Genomic DNA, 19,026 nt, shown 5'->3' with positions numbered 1-19,026 from the left:
TTACCAGCTCCAGGCAAGATGTTTACCACTCCTTTAGGAAATCCAGCTTTCACTGTTAATTCAGCATATTTCAGAGCTGTTAATGGCGTCACCTGCAGGATATGAAAATGATATAATTACTTTACTGATCCTGAGTTACATCCTGTAAATCTTTTATTTTATATATAAAAATGAAAAACATTACAACAATAAACATAAATCAAGCCATAACTTCTGGCAAAACAAAACAATAATAATAATAACAAAACAATAATACAAACTAAAAGAGACTTACGAAAATCTCCTGGCCCAGCCACACACACACCACACAATCAGCATTATAAAACAAAACCTTCACCCAATCCCACCACCTAATTTTTTTTTTTTTTTTTATATATAATTTTTTATAATTTTTTTTTTTTTTTCCCATAAATAACTAAAGAATACAAAGCAAAAAAAAGACAAACAGGAAATAAAAACATTAAATATAAACTAACTAAATCCCACGCCCATCACCCTCCCCCCAGACACTGGTCTAACGTCCAAAGTCCGCGCTATATAGTCCAGACCAGTGCCCAGGATCATATTGTCCAAATCCCGTCCACCCCCCCTCCCAACCTAACACCCTAACACCAACACCCCAAAACCAACCAAGCTATATACACATTAACTATAACTACATAAATACACACTGTACACAAAATACAAACACATTAAACATATCAACATATAACAAACCAACCACATAAAGCCCAGGTTCGGCGCCTGCAAGCCCCTACATCTCTATAACCTCAGGACACAAAACAAAAATCTACAGTGTCAGCTTCAGCCAAACACCAGGAGAGGAGACGACAGACTAAGGGACACTAAAGGAGAACCCCCTCCAAAGGAGAGAGGCCCTCCCCGTGCCCAGCCTCTCATACTCCAGAGAGCGCACCTTCACCAGGTCACCCAGAATGTTCCTAACCACCTCATCCACCGGGAGGATTTTACGCTGCGTCGATACTAAGCACCGTGCGTTCCACGTGTGGTACCTGACCACTAGACTAACTAGGAATAACGTGCAGCGGTCCCGGCCACCCAGGCCTCTGAATGCTCCATAGGCCCACTCCGCATAGGAGAGACCGGCCAACCCGGGCCAATGTAGGGAAGCGCCCACCCGGTTGTACACCTCTGTGTTAAAGGGGCACTGAAGCAGGAAGTGGTCCATGCTCTCCAGCAGGCCACCGCACTCCTCCCGGGGACAACCCCTTTCCTCAGAGCTCCTACACTTCAGATTGTCCCTCACACACAGCTTTCCATGGAAACAGCGCCAAGTCAAGTCCCAAAACTTCAAGGGGATCCTGATGGAATTCAAAAGACCTAAACCCACCCCCAGATCCCGACTTGGGCAATCCCTGAGGGCCAGAGGCTTCTGGAAATGGGTCAACAGAACCCTTTTGTCAAGGAGTTTCCTCGACATGGTCCTGATCTCCCACATTCCCAGACCCCACCGGCGAATTACCTTCAGAACCGGGGTAGCGTAAGCCGGAAGATGCCCATGTGGTGTACGGAGATCCTTCACTCGCCCTCCTGTATCCCATTCCTGGAAGAAAGGCCGAAACCATCCCCTGCAGGAGTATACCCACGGAGGAGCCCTCTCTTTCCAGAGGTTTGCGATATTGATCTTAAGAAAGGTATTCACTAGGAACACCACAGGGTTGACCATACACAACCCTCCTTGTCTCCTCGTGCGGTAAGTAACCTCCCTCTTGATTAGGTTCAGCCTATTCCCCCATAACAGCTGGAAGAACAGACTGTAGACCCGAGTCCAGAGGGGTTCTGGCAACATGCACACACTGCCCAGATAAATCAGTAACGGGAGCAGGTAAGTTTTGATCAGATTAACCCTTTCTCTGAGGGTCAAAGACCAACCCTTCCACTGGTCCACCTTCTGGGCGGCGATCTTAAGCCTGCCATCCCAGTTTTGCATGGGGTAATCCCCCTGGCCAAATTCGATGCCGAGAACTTTGGCAGAGTCTTGGGGCCCTGGAAGAGTGTCCGGGAGATCAAAGCCTGGATCCCCCTCTCCCAGCCAGAGACTCTCACACTTATCCCGGTTGATCTTGGACCCAGAAGCCTCTGAGTAGCGGTCAACCTCTGACATCACCCATTGCGCCTCCCCTCTCGAGGACACAAAAACGGTGACATCATCGGCATAGGCTACCACCCTTAGAGTGGCTTCCGGTGCCGCCTGGTCCATCCCGACTCCCACCAACGGCCCACGATCAACCCTCCTAAGGAATGGGTCAATCGCGAACACGTATAAGAGTGGGCTCAGAGGACAACCCTGGCGAACACCAGACCCAACCTCAAAAGAGCGGCCAATCCAACCGTTCACAAGCGGGAAACTCTCTGCCCCTGCGTACAAAACCTTTAGCCAATTGACAAACTCCCCCGGCAGGCCATACCTCAGAAGGACAGACCAGAGGTACTCGTGGTCAACCCGATCAAACGCTTTTGCCTGATCCAAGGACAGCAAGTACCCCTTCCAGTTACCAGCCCTGCCCTGCTCCACTGCCTCCCGGACACAAAGCACAGCACTAAATGTACTGCGGCCTGGAACAGAGCAGTGCTGGGTCCCTGAAAGGAGCCGGGGCGCAAACTGCACCAGCCGATTAAACAGCACCTTTGCCAAAACCTTTCTGTCCGTATTGAGAAGCGCTATGGGACGCCAGTTCTCAATACGAGATCGGTCCTTACCCTTTGACAGGATGATCAGGGCAGACCTCCTCATTGACTTCGGCAGAGCGCCCGAGGAAAGACACTCATTGAATACCTCAGTCAAGAGGGGAACCAAGGTGTCCTTAAAGGTCTTATAAAACTCAGATGTTAAGCCATCCGGACCCGGCGATTTCTTGAGGGCGAGCCCTTCAATCGCCCGGCTGACTTCCTCTTCCCTGATCATCTCTGTCAAAACATCAAGAGAAGGGTCTACTCCTGGCTCAGGGACCGTTTCAGCCAGGAAAGCCGACATCACATCCCGATCTAGATCCTTCCTGCCCAAGAGGTGTGAGTAGAAGGATCTGACGACCTCCAGAATCCCTGATCTGGACCTTTTCAGGGATCCCGTACTGTCAACCAGTCCTGTGACAACTTTACCATTCACTGACATCTTGCAGTTTCTGTAAGGGTCGGGCGAGCGGTATTTCCCGTAATCCCTCTCAAAAACCAAAGATGCGTGTCTATCGTACTGACACCTCTTCAGCAAGGATTTCACTCTGGAGATGTCCTCACGACTACCTCCAGTCGAGACGAGATGCTCGAGTTTCCTCCTCAGGCCCTGATACAGGCGGTACCTGTCCAGGCTCCTGAGGCTCGAGAGCTGGCGGAAGAATCTCGCCACCCTTTTCTTGAGCATCTCCCACCACTCTGACTTACTGCTACAAAGGCCCAGCAATGGTACCTGGCTCTGAAGAAAGTCCTCAAAGGATTGTCTGATCTCCGCTTCTTCCAGGAGAGACGGATTGAGCTTCCAGTAGCCTCTTCCCATCCGGGGGGTCTCTGTAACATTCAGAGAAAACAAAATTAAACAGTGGTCGGAGAACTCCACCTCAACAACGGACACTGCTGAAGAAATGGCTTCCTCCTTTAAATAAAACCTGTCTATTCTAGACCTACAGCTACCCCTATAATATGTGAACCCCGCGTGGCCTGGGGTGTGCCGGATGTGGACATCCACCAGGCGAGCCTCACTAGCTATGCTATTAAGAGCGACGCTATCATAAGTCAGCTTGTCTCTGGAACCTCCCCTATCCTGGGACCTCGTGACAGCATTGAAGTCCCCTCCAAAGACCACCTGCCGACTTGTAAAAAGGTAGGGCTTGATCCTCATAAAGAGACACTTCCTGTCCCACTTGGACTGGGGACCATAGATATTAATTAGGCGAAGTTCTTGTCCCTTCATGAGGACATCCAGGATCAGGCACCTCCCCATTTCTAACTCAATAACTCGTCGGCATTCTACCGGTGCGGTAAAAAGGACCGCCACTCCGCTATACGGCTCGGCCGCAAGAGACCAATAGGAAGGCCCGTGTCTCCATTCCCTCTTAGCTTTAAACACGGCCGCCAAATCTGGCAGCCTGGTCTCCTGCAAAAATAAAATGTCGGCTTCAACACGGCCGAGAAAATCAAAGGCCGCAAATCTAGCCGCATCAGACTTAATGCTGGCGACATTAATGGACGCCAGCGTCAACGGAGTGGGTGCCGCCATCATGAGTGATTGAGTTAGACGGCTTTTTTCTTTCCATTTCCCTTCCCCCGACTCTCCTCTGAGGATGATGCCTTTTCCCTTTTACCATCAGAATTGGGGCAACTTCTTTTTAATGAAATTGAGGTGTCCATGTTATTACTGGCCCCCAAGGACCCACCCGGACCACCCTCTCCTTCGTCCTTGTCTCCTGACTCTGAGTCAGTCTCCCACTCTGAGGACCCAGCATCCCCAGAGGATAGAGACTCAGCGCCCCCTGCAGGCTGCTCCGCTGCCACCTCCAGAACCCCACCCTCAGCCTCTCTTCCCGAGGAGGCGGTCTCATCGAGGGTGAGGAACCGGTTGGAAAGCTCAACCAGAGGGGAGGAAGTTTTCCCTTCCTTAGGTACCTTAGATACGCCGCGTTTTTTCTTTTTCTGCTTGCGCTTATTTTCTAGCCAAATCCTGTTATCCTCATCCATACTCTCATAATGGGAGGACGTGGAGGACATGGCACCTTTCTCGCGCTCCATCCTCCTGACCTCCTCATCCAACTCATCATCCCTCAGGGCCTCAGTAGCAAGACCAGCCTCTGAGGAAGGACCCAGGGTCACCCCAGCAACCTGAGGCTTCCCCAGTTCTCTCCCTTTTTGTCTGGCTTCAAGCCGCCTCAACTGAGAAGGTGACTTATTCTTACTTTTCTTCACAGGCCCCTCAGCTCCTCCACCTCTGCTGGTACCTTCCCCAGCAGAAGCAACCTCATGGCTCTCCTCCACTGGGGTCACAACCGCATTGGCAAAGGAGCGAGGACAACGGCTGAAAGGGTGACCGAGCTCACCACACAGGTTACACCTAATGTCCTTACAGGATGCAGCGAGATGACCTAGCCCACCACACAAAGCGCACTTCTGCACTTGGCAGCTGGCGCTAAAGTGTGTGGGGTCACCGCACCTGTGACAGACCTTCGGCTGCCCCTGGTAGAAAATCAGGATTCTGTCCCGCCCAAGAAAGGCTGAAGAAGGAATGTGGGCGACTGTGCCGCCTGAACACTTCAACTTCATCATGAAGGTCCAGGCTCCTGACCAAATGCCAAATTCATCGCGGTTTTTCTGAGGTACCTGTACAACCTCACCATAACGACTGAGCCAAGTCATGATGTCCATGCAAGAAAGTGACTCGTTACGGGTCAAAACGGTCACCTTCTTGACTGCGTTTTGGCGAGACACTGCTTGCACAGCAAAGTCTCGCCATGCGGGCTCGTTCTTTGCCAGCTCATAATTCGACCAGAAGAGCTCTAAGCCCTCCGGCCGAACAAAGCTGACATCGAACTCCGGAGTACCATAAGGATGTATCAGGGCAAAGATGTCACTAGCCCTGAAGTTCATCTTCAGGAGGAGCTCCACCACCCTTGACCTGGGTGGGCATGCGTCACTGCCCCTCCAGCGAAGACGAACCACATTCCTACGGGCAGCTCCGGGCCCGGTTGTGGGTAAAGACCATACAGTCTCTCCCCCCCTTTTCTCTTGGAAGGCTGCCAGGCCATGCCTGTCTGTCCAGAAGGACAGATCAACATCTCTCCCCTCTACATTGATTGACTTTTCCCCTCTCCTGAGAGCCTCCAGAAGACGCCTTTGCAACACGCTATTCCCAGAGCCAGGAGACAAGGAGTTAACCCCACTTGCCCCAGCGGTGACACTCGCATAGCTCCTTATGGGAGCGGCCACCACTGGGGGTGCAGATGGTCCAGCACGCACACCAGGATCACCCCCCTCAGCACCATTCACCACCCCAACATTCACCACACTATGTACAATACTGCCTCGCTTCCTTGCATCACTCACACCAGCTGGGCCAGGAGGACCTGGGGTTGCCTCGGCGTCACTGGACACTGGGGGTAGAGCCACCTCCATAGCTGATACAGCCTGAGAAGAGGCAGCTCCAACCCCGATCTTACTTGTGCCCTCTGCCTCATTGGCATTAACCCCTTGTTGACCAGCTGTTTTAATGTTTGAGCACCGCTGCTCGCTAGATGCATGAGGTCTCTTTTCTTTATGAAGTCCGGACAGTCTCTTGTTACCATCTCCTGGGTCAGATGATCCAATGCAAAATAATATTTTTCCTGCACCCTTTCCTGCAGGCTGCACAGGACGCTTGGGAGGCGCCGCACTACAAGCCCCAGCAGCCCCATCACACTGCCGCTGCTTACCGGAGCAAGCAACAGCCACAGCGCTAGGGGCCACAGGAGCCACCGCCACTGCCCCTGGCACAGGGCCACCCCCCCCTCCCACTGGGGGGCAGCGCACAGTACCAGGACCTGCTGGATCGCCCTCACTGTCCGGCCTTTCAGCCGATGCCTTCCCTGCACCATCCTTGCTACTACAAACAAGGCTGGTGCTCTGCGCCATGATGGAACGTGGCTTTGCACTCTCCCCGCACCCTGGCACCGAGTCCACTGCAGGATTCGTGCTGGGCTGGGTAACGGGGCCTACACGACAGGCTGGCACCGCTGCCCGCCCGGAGGGAACAGGGAGGGGACGAAACACCAGATTCACCTCCTGAGACGCCTTGGTCTTCCTGGCTCTCTTCTTTCTCTTTAGGTCGTCATCCGGGATCTCATCGCCGAAGGAGAAGTTTTGGAGGTGAACTGGGGACTCAAGCTGACGGATCTGAGCCATTAGCGCCCCCCCCCCTGGCCGCTGTCATCACTTTCCTCCTCCAGGTTGGCAGAGCCGCAGCCTGATGGTAATGGCGCTTGCTCTGCAGGCAGCCTGTCGTGCGAGGCCTGCTGGTGTTGGTGCAGGCCACCAGACGGACACGGCAGGTCTTCCTCATCCTCCTCATCATCGCCATCGCCTTCATCCGCCTGGATCTGAAGCCCCTTCAGCTTTCTCAGCTTCTCCTGGCGCATGTCATTAAATCTGGCGTCGTTCTCCAACTTTTCCCTGAACGGACCGCTGTGCTCCCGGATCAACCGTCGTTTTTCCTGCAGAGCGGTGACCTCGGCTTTAAGTCTGTCAATGGTGTTAAGATGATCAGACTTTTTCTTCTGTGTAGCCACCCCCGCTAGGGCCAAGGTCTCCCTTATCTCCTCCTGGAGCCTATTCATCGCCTTGCCAGCTTCCTCGTACTCACGGAGGTGCTCAGCAATCCGGGAGCCATAGATGGTAGCAGACTCCCGGGCCTTTAGGTGTCCCCATGCTTTTTGCACACCTCCGTGAGCACCCAGCTTTCCAGCTGAACCACCCAGCTTTCCCGCACAGTCACTCAGCTTTCCAGGAGGAGCACTCAGGCTGATGTTACTTGCCTTGATCTTCTGTGTTCCGGAGACCTTGCGGCTTCCCTGGGTCTTGGGGGTGGCAGCCGAGGTCACATCGCTGCGTCCTTGGGTTCGGGCAGATCTTCTCACCCCCTCCATGTTGGCCGGTATCTGGCTTTTCCTGCCCCCCGCCGGCCTGGTCCGGGAGGCAGAAGCCTGGGATTTTCCTGGCTCACTCATCCCAGAAACCCACTCCCTCCCTGGGGAGGAGAGAGCAGGCCTGGGTGGATTGGTCTTCCACCAGGTGGTGCAGGAGCTCAGTCACAAACAACCACACCCGTCAGTAGCACACAGCAGAATGAGATTGCACTCACTATTCTGCTGGTGGTGCAGTCACTGTGTACATACATGACATTACTTATCCTGTACTGATCCTGAGTTACATCCTATATTATCCTCCAGAGCTGCACTCACTATTCTGCTGCTGGTGCAGTCACTGTGTACATACATGACATTACTTATCCTGTACTGATCCTGAGTTACATCCTGTATTATACTCCAGAGCTGCACTCACTATTCTGCTGCTGGTGCAGTCACTGTGTACATACATGACATTACTTATCCTGTACTGATCCTGAGTTACATCCTGTATTATACCCCAGAGCTGCACTCACTATTCTGCTGCTGGTGCAGTCACTGTGTACATACATGACATTACTTATCCTGTACTGATCCTGAGTTACATCCTGTATTATACTCCAGAGCTGCACTCACTATTCTGCTGGTGGTGCAGTCACTGTGTACATACATGACATTACTTATCCTGTACTGATCCTGAGTTACATCCTATATTATCCTCCAGAGCTGCACTCACTATTCTGCTGCTGGTGCAGTCACTGTGTACATACATGACATTACTTATCCTGTACTGATCCTGAGTTACATCCTGTATTATACCCCAGAGCTGCACTCACTATTCTGCTGCTGGTGCAGTCACTGTGTACATACATGACATTACTTATCATGTACTGATCCTGAGTTACATCCTGTATTATACTCCAGAGCTGCACTCACTATTCTGCTGCTGGTGCAGTCACTGTGTACATACATGACATTACTTATCCTGTACTGATCCTGAGTTACATCCTATATTATCCTCCAGAGCTGCACTCACTATTCTGCTGCTGGTGCAGTCACTGTGTACATACATGACATTACTTATCCTGTACTGATCCTGAGTTACATCCTGTATTATACTCCAGAGCTGCACTCACTATTCTGCTGCTGGTGCAGTCACTGTGTACATACATGACATTACTTATCCTGTACTGATCCTGAGTTACATCCTGTATTATACTCCAGAGCTGCACTCACTATTCTGCTGCTGGGGCAGTCACTGTGTACATACATGACATTACTTATCCTCTACTGGCCCTGAGTTACATCTAGCACCACACACTATTTTGATGTGTAATACCAGTATAACCAGATGAGAATCTTGCCTCAGGCGGCAGATGAGCGATCCCTGATGGAGGCGGCATCCTGGGTGCATGTAATGTTGGGGATTCGGGTGCCCATTGCTACACAAATAACCCACCATATAATTAAATTAATTAAATAAATAGGGGTCTGTGTAAACTGGGGGGCTGTGTCAGGTAGTGTATACAGGGAGGAGGCTGCATATACTCAGGAGAGGTTGTGTACCACTGCGGGGGGGGGGCTGCTAAATTAGGGCACCTAATAAATTCTGGCTTCTCTAGTTAATATAATTTATTCAGGTGACTATACACTCACCGGCCACTTTATTAGGTACACCTGTCCAACTGCTCGTTAACACTTAATTTCTAATCAGCCAATCACATGGCGGCAGTGCATTTAGGCATGTAGACATGGTCAAGACAATCTCCTGCAGTTCTCCCGAGCATCAGTATGGGGAAGAAAGGTGATTTGTGGCCTGTAAACGTGGCATGGTTGTTGGTGCCAAAAGGGCTGGTCTGAGTATTTCAGAAACTGCTGATCTACTGGGATTTTCACGCACAACCATCTCTAGGGTTTACAGAGAATGGTCCGAAAAAGAAAAAACATCCAGTGAGCGGCAGTTCTGTGGGCGGAAATGCCTTGTTGATGCCAGAGGTCAGAGGAGAATGGGCAGACTGGTTCGAGCTGATAGAAAGGCAACAGTGACTCAAATCGCCACCCGTTACAACCAAGGTAGGCAGAAGAGCATCTCTGAACGCACAGTACGTCCAACTTTGAGGCAGATGGGCTACAGCAGCAGAAGACCACACCGGGTGCCACTCCTTTCAGCTAAGAACAGGAAACTGAGGCTACAATTTGCACAAGCTCATCGAAATTGGACAGTAGAAGATTGGAAAAACGTTGCCTGGTCTGATGAGTCTCGATTTCTGCTGCGACATTCGGATGGTAGGGTCAGAATTTGGTACAACAACATGAAAGCATGGATCCATCCTGCCTTGTATCAGCGGCTCAGGCTGGTGGTGGTGGTGTCATGGATCCATCCTGCCTTGTATCAGCGGCTCAGGCTGGTGGTGCTGGTGTCATGGATCCATCCTGCCTTGTATCAGCGGCTCAGGCTGGTGGTGGTGGTGTCATGGATCCATCCTGCCTTGTATCAGCGGGTCAGGCTGGTGGTGGTGGTGTCATGGATCCATCCTGCCTTGTATCAGCGGCTCAGGCTGGTGGTGGTGTCATGGATCCATCCTGCCTTGTATCAGCGGCTCAGGCTGGTGGTGGTGTCATGGATCCATCCTGCCTTGTATCAGCGGGTCAGGCTGGTGGTGGTGGTGTCATGGATCCATCCTGCCTTGTATAACGGTTCAGGCTGGTGGTGGTGTCATGGATCCATCCTGCCTTGTATCAGCGGCTCAGGCTGGTGGTGGTGGTGTCATGGATCCATCCTGCCTTGTATCAGCGGCTCAGGCTGGTGGTGGTGGTGTCATGGATCCAACCTGCCTTGTATCAGCGGCTCAGGCTGGTGGTGCTGGTGTCATGGATCCATCCTGCCTTGTATCAGCGGCTCAGGCTGGTGCTGGTGGTGTCATGGATCCATCCTGCCTTGTATCAGCGGGTCAGGCTGGTGGTGGTGGTGTCATGGATCCATCCTGCCTTGTATCTGCGGGTCAGGCTGGTGGTGGTGGTGTCATGGATCCATCCTGCCTTGTATAACGGTTCAGGCTGGTGGTGGTGTCATGGATCCATCCTGCCTTGTATCAGCGGCTCAGGCTGGTGCTGGTGGTGTCATGGATCCATCCTGCCTTGTATCAGCGGCTCAGGCTGGTGGTGGTGGTGTCATGGATCCATCCTGCCTTGTATCAGCGGCTCAGGCTGGTGGTGCTGGTGTCATGGATCCATCCCGCCTTGTATCAGCGGCTCAGGCTGGTGGTGGTGGTGTCATGGATCCCTCCTGCCTTGTATCAGCGGCTCAGGCTGGTGGTGGTGGTGTCATGGATCCATCCTGCCTTGTATCAGCGGCTCAGGCTGGTGGTGGTGGTGTCATGGATCCATCCTGCCTTGTATCAGCGGCTCAGGCTGGTGGTGGTGGTGTCATGGATCCATCCTGCCTTGTATCAGCGGGTCAGGCTGGTGGTGGTGGTGTCATGGATCCATCCTGCCTTGTATCAGCGGCTCAGGCTGGTGGTGGTGGTGTCATGGATCCATCCTGCCTTGTATCAGCGGGTCAGGCTGGTGGTGGTGGTGTCATGGATCCATCCTGCCTTGTATCAGCGGCTCAGGCTGGTGGTGTCATGGATCCATCCTGCCTTGTATCAGCGGCTCAGGCTGGTGGTGCTGGTGTCATGGATCCATCCTGCCTTGTATCAGCGGGTCAGGCTGGTGGTGGTAGTGTCATGGATCCATCCTGCCTTGTATCAGCGGGTCAGGCTGGTGGTGGTGGTGTCATGGATCCATCCTGCCTTGTTTCAGCGGCTCAGGCTGGTGCTGGTGGTGTCATGGTGTCTTTGGGCCCCTTGGTACAACGCCACAGCCTACCTGAGTATTGTTGCTGCCCATGTCCATCCCTTTATGAGCACAATGTACCCTGTAACATCTGATGGCTACTTTCAGCAGGATAATGCGCCATGTCATAAAGCTGGAATCATCTCAGACTGGTTTCTTGAACATGACAATGAGGTCACTGGACACAAATGGCTCCACAGTCACCAGATCTCCATCCAATAGAGCATCTTTGGGATGTGGTGGAACGGGAGATTCGCATCACGGATGTGCAGCCGACAAATCTGCGGCAACTGTGTGATGCCATCATGTCACTATGGAGCAAAATCTCTGAGGAGCTTCCAGCACCTTGTTGTATCTATGCCACGAAGAATTGAGGCAGTTCTGAAGGCAAAAGGGGGTCCAACCCATTACTAGCATGGTGCACCTAATAAAGTGGCCGGTGAGTGTATAAAGGATGTTTTATGTGGGGAATAGTGTGTTCAGTTGTGTTGTGAGGATAATATATATTTAGGAACACGATCCATTATACTGTAAGTGACTGTGGTAATTTTAGGGGCGCCGTGTGGAGTTGTGCTGCATAGAGCTGAAGACGTTTGACTGTGAATTCAGCAGAAAAAAACGATGGCCGGGAGAAATCGTAAAGAAGCAGATCAACATCTGTAAGGTAGTAGATGTCACTAATGTCTGTGTCATGACTGACTACTAGTGTGTAAGGTGGTATCATCGGGCGAGGGCAGGGGCACAGGGGCAGCATTTTCAAGCTTTGCCTCAGGCAGCAAAAAGGCTAGAATGGTCCCTGGGTATAACATTTGTCATCCAGTTATTGCTGTGGGTATGAAGTTGTGTAATGCATCTCCCATCTGTCCCCCTGGGTCTCACCTGTGCCGGCTTCAGGACCACCGTGTTACCAGCTGCAAGACAAGCCGCGGTTTTCCACGCCAGCATCATCAGGGGGTAATTCCAGGGGATGACAATGCCACACACTCTGCATGAAACATCAGATGTCACCATCATATGACACATTGGGGGTCATTTACTAAGGGCCCGATTCGCGTTTTCCCGACGTGTTACCCGAATATTTCCGATTTGCGCCGATTTCCCCTGAATTGCCCCGGGATTTTGGCACACCCGATCGGATTGTGGCGCATCGGCAACGGAAATCGGGGGGCGTGGCCGAACGAAAACCCGACGGATTCGGAAAAACCGCCGCATTTTTAAAAAAAATCTGTCGCAGAGCTTGCACTTACCTTCACTCAGCCCGAGCCGGTGAACTCCAGTGCGTTCCGATGCTTTTCAGCGCAGCTTTTCCCTGCCGGACCCGAATCCAGCGCAGAGATCGCGCCGCTGGATCGTGAATGGACCGGGTAAGTAAATCTGCCCCATTGCCCCAATCGGCGCAAATCGGAAATATTCGGATAACACGTCGGGAAAACGCCAATCGGGCCCTTAGTAAATGACCCCCATTGTTACACACTTATAGGACACTATTAAAGGATGTGTCAGCTGTTGTGCAGCCAGTGCTATGTACTGTCCCTGGAGAGGTGTGTAATCAGACCTATCTGTATGTCGTTAGTAGCAGCAGAACTGTGATATATGGATTTATATTCCAGGATTGTACTGGGGGGGGGTTGCCATCACACTGCTGTGCTCTGTGCTCTCTACAACCAGTGTTAGTGAAGTACATGGAGAGATGTGTAATGATAACTTTTTGTATGTAATTTGTAGCAGCAGGACTGTGATACATGGACTTATATTCCAGAATTGTACTGGGGGTGTGTCATCACACTGCTGTGTCCTGTGCTCTCTACAACCAGTGTTAGTAAAGTACATGGAGAGATATGTAATGATGTATGTAATTAGTAGCAGCAGGACTGTGATATATGGCTTTATATTCCAAGATTTTACTGGGGGCATGTTGTCACACTGCTGTGCTCTAAGCTCTGTGAATTCATATTCTTCACCAATCATTTAGAGTTGAGAAGAAGGGTTGTGTAGTAGTGTAATGCAGAGAACTCAGTTCACAGCAGTGTGAGGACACAGCCTAATGAAACTATAATCCATTTCACAGTCTTGCTGCCACACAAAGGTATAGTTATGCATCTTCACAGAGCTTAGAGCACAGCAGTGTGAGGACATGCCCACAGTATAATCCTGGAATATAAATCCATATGTCACAGTTCTGCTGCTACTAACAACATACAGAAAGGTCTGATTACACATCTCTCCAGGGACAATACCCAACACTTGGCTGCAGTTTGCATCATCACAACTGCTGACAGTTTCCTTTTGACATAATTAGTTTTGGGATGTCTCTGTCCTCCCAGCTCCGCACAGCACTTACCCTATGGGTTCTCTCTTGGTGAAGGTCAGGTTGCGATTTGGCCTCGCTTGATTGATGGGGATGGTGGAGCCCTGCCATTACATACAAATAGATAGAAACCTGTCAGAAACCTATGGACAGTATTAGGATACAGACTGCAGAGCGCCCCCTATGGTCATAGATTGCCTAATGCTGACATTGCAGATCTGCCTGGCAGCGGCTCGTAGTTTTCTGGCACATTCCCCCTTTTAGTATTTGCAAGGTCAAGGCCCGACCCTTCCCCGGCCCCAATATATCACTGATTATCTGAACTGCCCTGATCTTGTCATTGTCCTCCCGCAGCATGAGCCCCATAGCAAATACTCCCAATCCATGGATTATAGTCACCCCAGTTGTGGGAGGGGGGAGGGAGGGGGGGAGGCAGTAAGTTTTGGGGTCACCTGAATTTTATCACACCAGCCGGCAAAGTATCGGAAGGTCTGTATGGACATCCCCACGTGGGTCTTCAGCGCCAATGTATACACCGCACCAGAGTCTATGGATTCAATGGTGGCCAGTTCCTCCTGATGCTCCTCCATGAGGTCAGCGAGGCTGGGAGAATGGAAGAAGAAAACTGAAGCATAAGGCCAAGGAATACTGTGCATCTAAATACCGCCATATAGTGCTCACGTACCGCCATATCCTGCTCATGTACCGCCATATACTGCTCACATACCACCATATACTGCTCACATACCGCCATATGATGCTCACATACCGCCATATACTGCTCACGTACCGCCATATACTGCTCACGTATCGCCATACACTGGTCACATACCGCCATATACTGCTCACATACCACCATATACTGCTCACATACCGCCAAATACTGCTCACATACCGCCATATACTGCTCACATACCGCCATATACTGCTCACATACCACCATATACTGCTCACATACCACAATATACTGCTCACATACCGCCATATACTGCTCACATACCGCCATATGATGCTCACATACCACAATATACTGCTCACATACCGCCATATACTGCTCACATACCGCCATATGATGCTCACATACCGCCATATGATGCTCACATACCGCCATATACTGCTCACATACCGCCATATACTGCTCACATACCGCCATATACTGCTCACAGACCACCATATACTGCTCACATACCGCCATATACTGCTCACATACCGCCATATGATGCTCACATACCGCCATATACTGCTCACATACCACCATATACTGCTCACATACCGCCATATACTGCTCACATACCGCCATATACTGCTCACATACCGCCATATACTGCTCACATACCGCCATATACTGCTCATATACCACCATATACTGCTCACATACCGCCATATACTGCTCACATACCGCCATATGATGCTCACAGACCACCATATACTGCTCACATACCGCCATATACTGCTCACATACCGCCATATGATGCTCACAGACCACCATATACTGCTCACATACCGCCATATACTGCTCACATACCGCCATATGATGCTCGCAGACCACCATATACTGCTCATATACCGCCATATACTGCTCACATACCGCCATATGATGCTCACAGACCACCATATACTGCTCACATACCGCCATATACTGCTCACATACCACCATATACTGCTCACATACCACAATATACTGCTCACATACCGCCATATGATGCTCACATACCGCCATATGATGCTCACATACCGCCATATACTGCTCACATACCGCCATATGATGCTCACATACCGCCATATACTGCTCACATACCGCCATATACTGCTCACATACCGCCATATACTGCTCACATACCGCCATATGATGCTCACATACCGCCATATACTGCTCACATACCACCATATACTGCTCACATACCGCCATATACTGCTCACATACCACCATATACTGCTCACATACCACCATATACTGCTCACATACCACAATATACTGCTCACATACCACCATATACTGCTCACATACCACCATATACTGCTCACATACCGCCATATACTGCTCACATACCGCCATATACTGCTCACATACCGCCATATGATGCTCGCAGACCGCCATATACTGCTCATATACCGCCATATACTGCTCATATACTGCCATATACTGCTCACATACCGCCATATGATGCTCGCAGACCGCCATATACTGCTCATATACCGCCATATACTGCTCATATACCGCCATATACTGCTCACGTACGTTGCTCAAATACTAAGAATAGTGAATAAATAACATTCTCATGTAGAAAGTAGTTATATAGAAGCTCGTTCAGTTCCACGGACCGTGTCTCATACTGTAAATAGATAAGTATCTGCTGAAATACCGCCATACCGTGACCCAATAACCAATTCAGGGATAAACTTATCTGTACAGTGACACCTCCAGTATGTTACACGGCACAATACCGCCACGTAGTGCTGATACACCAGTTCTATATGATGATTGGTCAGTATGGCGGGGGCTCACCGGTACAGCAGGCGCCCCCGATCCCTGGCGTTTATTTTGCCCCATTCCCCATTCTCGAAGGCCTCCTTGGCAGCGGCGACGGCTTTATCGATGTCGGACACCTGCGCCAGCGACACTTTACATACGGCCTGTGCGGGGGAAATGAAACATTTTACAGATTTATTTTGAATTCTTTCCATTTTCGGGTCTGATAAATCCGGAGGTTAACCCTCACGTTGCCGTCTGTGGGATTGATGGTGTCGTAGGTTTTCCCGCCTTCTGCGTCTACAAATTGTCCATTGATGAAAAGCTGATGAGGAATCTGGATCTTCATGTTATTGGTGTCCATCTCCACCTGCACAGGGGCACAGAGCACAGCAGTGTGAGAACTACTACATACAGCTCCCTATATCTCAGCCTCCTGATGGAGAGAGGGCGACTTACGTAATTGATGGGTATGTGCTCCTCGGCATCTTCTCCTCTCAGCCTCCTCACCAGCATCTGGATGAACTCCTCAAACTTGGTGGCCATGTAGACGTCCTCATTCTGCAGCTGCAGACCATTGCACTTCAGCTTCACTTCCTCCACCAGCCTGGACACAGAGAGCAAGGAAGGTATAGTGGGGCATCAGGAGTTTATTGGGTCTAGATATCCCCCTCCACTAAAGTCTAAAACTTCCTTCACTGCATAAATAATACCGCCATCTCCTTATAATAGCCCCATACAGTACATAATCCACATATTACCATCTATAGTTCTATCTAATGACATCACCAACCTCACAACATCCATAGAGGCCGCTCCAGCTCTGAAGAAGTCAGTGGAGTCTTCAATCTCGGGGACATTGGTGAGGATCCGTCTCCAGGTGGCCTGGGGTACAAGAACAGAGAGGTGGCTCTACTGACTGCCTACTGGTGTTGTGCTACCTACCTATCTCATATCTATCAGTTAACTATCTATCCAATATCCATGTCCCTGCCCGGACGTACCCGCAGTTCCTCGGCTATGGCTCGCTCCTCCTGGGACAGCTGTAAGGACGTGTTCTCCGAGGACTTGAAGTACTGAGATGCTGGAATCATCTTCCCATCCTCAAACTGGAGGTTCTTCACCGTCAGCTGTGGGCACAGATACCTGTGAGATGTGGGTGCGGGGCAGTGCCAGGGGTGTGTGGTGGCCGCGATAGTAGATAGTAGAGATGAGCAAGCACTAAAATGCTCGAGTGCTTATAATTCGAGACAAACTTTTCCCGATGCTCGAGAGCTCGTCTCGAATAACGAACCCCATTGAAGTCAGTGAAGTCTAGCATTTTTCACTGAAAGAACACATTGAAAGAACACAGTGAAGAACACATTGCAGATTATCGGAAGACACGCGCAGAACGGTGTTCTTCACACATAATGTTCTTCATATACTATTGTGAAGAACACCGTTCGGCGCACGTGTCTTCCGATAAGTTAGCAGATGTTCAGAACATCTGCAATGTGTTCTTCACTGTGTTCTTTCAATGTGTTCTTTCAGTGAAAACATCTGCAAACATCTGCAATGTGTTCTTCTTTAGTGTTCTTTCTGTGCTGGTCCACTCCTCCATGCCCGCTACAGCCCCCGCTCCGCTCCGTGATGCCCGCTCCGCTCCGCGATGCCCGCTCTGCTCCTCGATGCCCGCTCCAGCCCCCGCTCCGCAATGCCCGCTCCGTGATGCCTGCTACGATCCACCATGCCCTCTCCAGCCCCGTTCTGCTCCTCCATGCCCGCTCCAGCCCCCACTTTGCTCCTCCATGCCCGCTCCGATCCTCCAGCCCCGCTCCACTCCTCCATGCCCGCTACAGCCCCCGCTCCGTATCTCCATGCCCGCTCCATGATGCCCGCTACGCTCCGTGATGCCCGCTCTGATCCTCCATGCCTGCTCCAGCCCCGCTCCACTCCTCCATGCCCGCTCCAGCCCCGCTCCGCTCCACTTCAGCCTCTGCTCCTGCATGCCTGATCCAGCGTCAAAACATCTGCAATCTGTTCTTCACTGTGTTCTTCACTTAAATGATCCTGTGTTCACTGTTTTCATTGTATTCTTCACTGTCTTCTTAATTAAATGCTCGATCACGAGCAGGGGAAATACTCGTCCGAGCAACGAGCCGTTCCGAGTACTCTAATACTCAAACGAGCATCAAGCTCGGACGAGTATACTCGCTCATCTCTAGTAATAAGAGCAGACATCATGGCAAATAGTGGAATTGTTACATAATGAAGTGTGGTAAAGGCCGGTGCCACTGACAGGGGATGGACTCGTTACAATGTAACAGCAAAGACTCCACTGCTAGAGACATTTGTGGGGAGAACATGTAATACAAAAACACTTACCGTCTTCCCATCATTTCCAAAAAGCACCAGTCCATTCTTAGTCACCAAAGAGGGCTGGGACGCCCCAGGGATTTCCAGAGGTTCTCCTTCTGGGTTTGGTCCATTAGTAGTAAAGGAAGAGCCAAAAAAGGTCAATTTCTGGAAGAAAATAATTGCAATAACTCCATCTAATCTAACATTTATTTATCTTTATAACCAGGGAGGGAATAAGGTTGCTGGGGGCCCTTGCATTTGTTTTTATATGTTACTATGTGTTTGGCTGGTTTGAAAGCGTTTTTCATTGTTGGAAGTGTAAGTAGCCGTGAAAATGTTAATACAGCTGCTTACACTTCCAGAGATGTTGAACAAGGTTTTCTAATCAGCCGAACACATGGTAACATGTAAAAACAAATGTGTTTAAAAAAAGCATCCAAAAATGCCATGTGTGAACACACCCTAGCTGT

The 19,026-nt window shown here is 50.6% G+C and overlaps 1 protein-coding gene across 2 annotated transcripts in view; it reads right to left on the bottom strand.

Moving 5' to 3' along the window:
• ALDH1L1 (aldehyde dehydrogenase 1 family member L1) overlaps positions 1-19,026 on the bottom strand; it is a 37,506-nt gene that overhangs the window by 7,166 nt on the left and 11,314 nt on the right. For both annotated transcript variants that reach the window (XM_072128842.1, XM_072128843.1), the window contains 10 exons: positions 18,584-18,721; positions 17,221-17,346; positions 17,010-17,101; positions 16,676-16,823; positions 16,467-16,586; positions 16,253-16,380; positions 14,199-14,349; positions 13,780-13,850; positions 12,318-12,423; positions 5-92 (listed from right to left, as the gene is read on the bottom strand). In XM_072128842.1, coding sequence (XP_071984943.1) covers positions 5-92; positions 12,318-12,423; positions 13,780-13,850; positions 14,199-14,349; positions 16,253-16,380; positions 16,467-16,586; positions 16,676-16,823; positions 17,010-17,101; positions 17,221-17,346; positions 18,584-18,721 — 1,168 coding nt within the window. The remainder of the gene's footprint in view (positions 1-4; positions 93-12,317; positions 12,424-13,779; positions 13,851-14,198; positions 14,350-16,252; positions 16,381-16,466; positions 16,587-16,675; positions 16,824-17,009; positions 17,102-17,220; positions 17,347-18,583; positions 18,722-19,026) is intronic.

The sequence above is a fragment of the Engystomops pustulosus genome, chromosome 10 (genome assembly GCF_040894005.1).
Source record: "Engystomops pustulosus chromosome 10, aEngPut4.maternal, whole genome shotgun sequence".
Taxonomy (NCBI): domain Eukaryota; kingdom Metazoa; phylum Chordata; class Amphibia; order Anura; family Leptodactylidae; genus Engystomops; species Engystomops pustulosus.
This window is presented reverse-complemented; position numbering and strand designations above follow the sequence as displayed.